The sequence below is a fragment of the Lactuca saligna genome, chromosome 4 (genome assembly GCF_052625555.1).
Source record: "Lactuca saligna cultivar CGN05327 chromosome 4, ASM5262555v1, whole genome shotgun sequence".
NCBI classification, from domain to species: domain Eukaryota; kingdom Viridiplantae; phylum Streptophyta; class Magnoliopsida; order Asterales; family Asteraceae; genus Lactuca; species Lactuca saligna.
This window is the reverse complement of record NC_136420.1, coordinates 36,150,081-36,155,463: the sequence shown is the minus strand read 5'-3', so window position 1 is coordinate 36,155,463 and position 5,383 is coordinate 36,150,081. Positions and strand designations below refer to the sequence as shown.

The window sequence follows — 5,383 nt, the reverse complement described above, 5'->3', positions numbered from 1 at the left end:
TATTTGAGATAATTTAAGGCATATTCTAATATTTTGTTAAACCAATATGTTATAATATATTTGTGGCTTTCCAATTTTAGTGAAATCATAAGACAAAAATGTTTATACAACTTAAAGGCATTGTTGTAAAAATCTCGACTAGGCCCCGATTAATCCTTAGGTGCTACTCGATCGATTAGAGGGCGCCTAATTATTAATCAGTGAATACATAATGAGTTAAACAGTATAAAACGATGAAATTTTAACATTTTGAAGAAGTTTTATCTCAATGGAAACTACTTTAAGCATGATTAGTGTTGTATTAATCATATCAACCTATTTTGTTATGATATTAGTGGTATTTACGAACTTTGATATGATATTAGTCATATTTAATTTTTTAAAATTCAATAAATTAAAAATTAATGGTCCCCGATTAATCTCCGCCTAGCCAATAAATCACTTAACCTCAATCCACCAACTAGCTAACGTCGAGTGTTTTGCTTAAAGGACATAATACGTTTTGCATTGTGTATATATTTAGACGCCATAAAAAACCTATTAGTTTGAATTATTCTATTGAGTCATTGTTTAAATAAAGTGAGTCAAGTTTCAAGTTTTATTTGTTTGGAGTCTTAAATTTTGATTCTTAATTATAGATATTGAATAATGTATCATTTCAAGAGTGGAGTAAATATGTGGCATTTGAAACTCGTCCAATACCTTTTCGGGATGTTTTACATCTATCCACCTGTAGTACATTAACAAGGATTAGACCAGAAATAATTACGTTACATGGGTTTGATTGAAAGTCATGGACTCCACTAGTGGCCTAAGAGATTCTGAGTACTCGAATGAATTTCTTAGAAAATCATGAACTATATTATTAGTAGAAATAAATTAGGTTTATTTGTTTGTTTACGTGTGAATGTGAATATATGAAAAAAAAAATGGAAAACTAAGAAAAGATTAAAAAAAGTAGAGAAAAAGTTGTGGAAAAACTGTAACACCCGGTCCTTGCAGGTAAACCTTTTTTTTTTTTTTTTTTTGTTTTGTTTTGTTTTGCTTTTTTTTTTTTTAATTTTTTTTAATTTTAAGTTTAAGTATTGGAGTTGGTCCTACGTGGGGTGTAGGGTAGTCCCCTACGCAACGCGTAAGAGGGATCTTGGACACGGGATCTGAATGATCTACGCTGGGCGTAAATCATGGTACGCAGGGCGTAATGGCATAGAGCCAAAAAACTAATTCTTGGAGTTGTGAACCCTATTTAAAGGCTCTAACCCCTTGAGGCCCTTCTATTCTCATCCTCCATCCTCCAAAACAACCTCCTTAGAAACCCTAATCCCCATTTGTGACAAGCAATTGGAGTGTTTAATGTTCACCTTTGAAGGAATAAGAACTTTATGGAAATACTTTGGAGCTCAAATCAGTATAGATCTTGGATTTGCATCTACTCCTCCATCTCCAGAAGGTATAAAGTTCCAAGTTTAATGTTAATTTATGTTTGATCCAATTTTCAATTAGGATTTCATGCTTCTATCCCCATTTCCATGGTTTATATGAGTAAGAGCTACTCCATACCATTGGAGTACCATTTCCAGATATTATTGGGATTGTTAACTAATAAAAATGAGGGCTTGCTCACTCCCATACATCCATGCATGAGCTTTGGAACAATAGAAGGCTTTTTAGACCTAGGGTTTGGTTTAATGCTCTTGGTATGCATGAAAATGGATAAAGTTTGAGATTTTATCATGTAAGACGTCTATCTAGTATAGATCTAGAAGTTTGGAGAGTTAACTTGTTGTATTAAGCATTTAATGTGAAAAGTTGAGCATCAGCGTACTACACAGGGGGGGGGGGGTAGTTTTAGCTACGCAGTGCATAGCCTCTTTGTGCCCGTTTTTGTCACCTTAAGCTCTACTCTGGGCATAGAGCTACTATGTTTTTAAAAGATTGTCTTGCAATTTTAAAAATCTAATTTTACAAACATGCATGATATATGTACTAACATTAAACATGCATCACAAACATTTAAAACATATGTTCATCAACTAACTATTTCTAGTAACATTTTGCAAGCCATCACAATAATGTCAAATCCATTCCTATAGGACATAAAGGGACCAAAACTTCTTGTAATGTCTTCATACCCCCACTTTCTTCAATAGCTCGTAACAAACTCATTAAATAATAAGTTTATAAAACTTTAATAAAATTCAAGTTTATGAACATTTGATCTTCAAAATGGTCACCATCTTAATTCTTGTTACATTTTTATAAAACTAAACTATTTCAAGAACTAATCTATTACTTACAGATATAAACAAAATGAAAAATATTTATTTAATTATTACATACCATATGAATAAACAAATATTGCAACCATTTTAACAAATCAATATAAACAACTGTTGTATTAGGTGTCTAAGCCCATAACTATAATTGATATATGCTTGAGTTGATAGAAACACAGTTCTTTTGGGTTGTCTTCACTCTTGTAACTTGACAGGATGATTTTTGGAGAGAAGTTGAATTTATTGTTTGGAATAATAAATTCATATAAATGATTTATTAATATGTTATGAAGATAATATATTAATTGGAAATCATGTTTTTTAATTAATATTTAATCAGAAATTAATTTGGAATTAATTTTAAGATTAAATGTATTAATTATAAGTACAAGGGTTGTTTTGCAAATCATTGATAGTTGTGAAACTGGGCTCTTGGACTCCTTGGATAGGAATGGATGAAAATTATAGGGTGGCCCTATAAGTTTTCGTCCAAAGCCTTCTAATGAGGAGTCCATGGGCTACTTAGGCCTTAAGCAGGGAATTAGGGTTTCCACCTACAAATCCTAGCATTGGGACTAAACCACCTCATGTATAAAAGGGATCTAACCCCTTGGATTTTCAGCATGAATGCTTCTAACCCTAGAAGAGTCGAATTTCTAAGAATATTCCCTCCTCTCTCCTCTAATCCTCTTGCAAAGAGTGTTTGTAAGCCATTACAGGTGTCAGATTTTAGGCACTTGCTTTCAAGAGTCAAAGATCTACAAGGTGTTCTTGTTATTATTACATAATAAGTAAGGTAAACATCTAAACCCTATTGTTGTGTAAATTTCGAATTATATACCAGTTCCTAAGGTTTTGCGTTAGTATTCAAATTTGCATGTTCAACTAGTGAAAACCTAGATCCAAAAGCAATTTGGGTGGCATGAACACATAGGTTTGTTGTTATTCTCAAAACCCATTAACAATACTACAAGAGGTCCATGGTTAATTTATGTACATCACACACACACACACACAAACACACACACACACACACACACACACACACATATATATATATATATATATATATATATATATATATATATATATATATATATATATATATATATACACACACACACACACTCAAGATTATATTAAACAACAGTTTGCTTTTCTGAGACAACTTTTATAACTAAAAAGATAGATGTAAACTTCTAGTCATCAAAATAACAATTATAAACATTTTGAAAGTTGTCATATAAATATGTATGAATTTTCATACAAAAAGAAAACCATATATATTTTCCCAAAATAAAGATTATACCAAATAATATAATGATCTAACCAAGCTTGCAAAATGACTCTAATACCAATTGTTGGGTTTTATTCAAAATTGGTTTCCCAGAAAATCTAAAAATAGCAACGGAACCTATAAAAATAGCATAAACTTAAAACTCATTTTAACCCACCAAGGATCATATTGAAAATCGTGGAATATTAACACAACCATATAAAGAAAAAGCTACAACCTTTTAAGACGTTGATTCCTCACGGGAGGTTGGAAGTTGATGAAGATGTTAAAAGTCTCAAAATAGAGATTCTCTTTAAGTAACCACCAAGCAAGAGTAAACCACTTCAAGATGCTATTCTTCACTTGTATTAATTTGTTATTAATCCATTAAGACTTATACCAAATAATCCTTAAGGAGAACGACCTTATAAGCATCCATATTTCAAGAAAGAAGAAAGGGAAATAGACACTAGAAAATCACGAATTTGGTGGCCCTTTTTAAAAGGAAAAAGTGATGAAAAAATTGGTTAGTTTTGGTCTCTTACTCTCCTTTAAATACCAAGAGACAGGTGCTAGAGCACCATACTTTTAAAATCATTGTTTACATTTCAGGTTCAACAATAGTTTTAGTACATTACAATCAATTCATATTTAGAGTATAAGATGAGTTGTAGATTAGACTTTTAGCAGACACATGTCATAAGTAATATCACAAAAGGAATAAATATGATATCAAACTAATCATTATTAACTTCGATCATCTGTTGTATTTTGGTTGCAACATCAAAATATATAAAAAATCAAACTTCACAGAAAATGATCATAAGCGTAGTTCCTGATGCATCACATTTAGATTGAACTTGAGTGAGTTTTTAAAGCAAGCCACTTCTTTGCTAGAGCCATAGCTTCTTTTGGCTTGTATTGAGCCACTGAATGACCTGCACCCTATAATTGTATAAAAAAAAAAAGAACTTACAAACATGTACGAGAGAGAATAGTTACTTGATTATGAAAAATAAAATACAAAAAATAAGAATCAAGCATGCCAAATCATAATGATCACTAATAGCTTATAACATCTTTAAAATATTGATGATGACAATCATGTGTATCTTACTTTAACCGTAGCAAATGTCAAGTAGAATTCATTTTGTGCATATGCTACTTCATATCTGTAATAAAAACCATGAGACTAGTGAACATATGATTGCCACATATTATAAGAAAGTAAATGAAGTTGATTCTCACCCTCCGACTTGATTGTTCACATAGAAGGGCTTCCATCGGCTCTCGATCTCAAGATTAAGTGCAACTATCCATTGCTCAATTCCAACATATGGAAATGTCATATCATGATCACCACTATTAACAAAATACCACAAATTATTATGTACAATCTTCAACAATAGTGTAGTTAGGGACCAAAAAATAAGAAAATTGTTACGTTACCTAAAGATCAATGCTCGACAATTTTTACTAACAAGTTTCTTATGGTATGAAAAACTACTAAAGATATCATAAGCATAGCAAAATGTGTCATTTTTTCCTTCAACATAATGCATCGTCCTATTAAAGAACTCCCATTTCCCAATTGTTCCCTGAATATAAATTGTTAAACACAATTGGATGATAAATTGATAATTCGTAACTCATAAATCTACCACACCTGGCGAACGTTAAAAGCTTGTTGCACAACCTTATTATTTATCCAATCTTCTGCAAAATCGTAATAGTACTCCTAAAAGAGCAAAAGGGACACACATGTCATCATTTTATGAACCATATTCCAGTTACTTAAGATCAACAATGGAAGTAAAATTAAGTTTTGCAT

At 31.3% G+C, this 5,383-nt stretch overlaps 1 protein-coding gene across 1 annotated transcript in view; it reads right to left on the bottom strand.

Moving 5' to 3' along the window:
- Nucleotides 1–4,176: 4,176 nt before the first annotated feature.
- The window catches only part of LOC145038427 (serine carboxypeptidase-like 13), a 19,888-nt gene continuing 18,681 nt past the window's right edge, over nt 4,177–5,383 (bottom strand). Inside the window, exons 10-14 of the mRNA XM_078986795.1 lie at nt 5,219–5,290; nt 5,002–5,150; nt 4,801–4,914; nt 4,670–4,724; nt 4,177–4,497 (exon numbers count right to left, since the gene is read on the bottom strand). Of these exons, the coding sequence (XP_078842921.1) occupies nt 4,402–4,497; nt 4,670–4,724; nt 4,801–4,914; nt 5,002–5,150; nt 5,219–5,290 (486 nt within the window). The 3' untranslated portion in view covers nt 4,177–4,401. The remainder of the gene's footprint in view (nt 4,498–4,669; nt 4,725–4,800; nt 4,915–5,001; nt 5,151–5,218; nt 5,291–5,383) is intronic.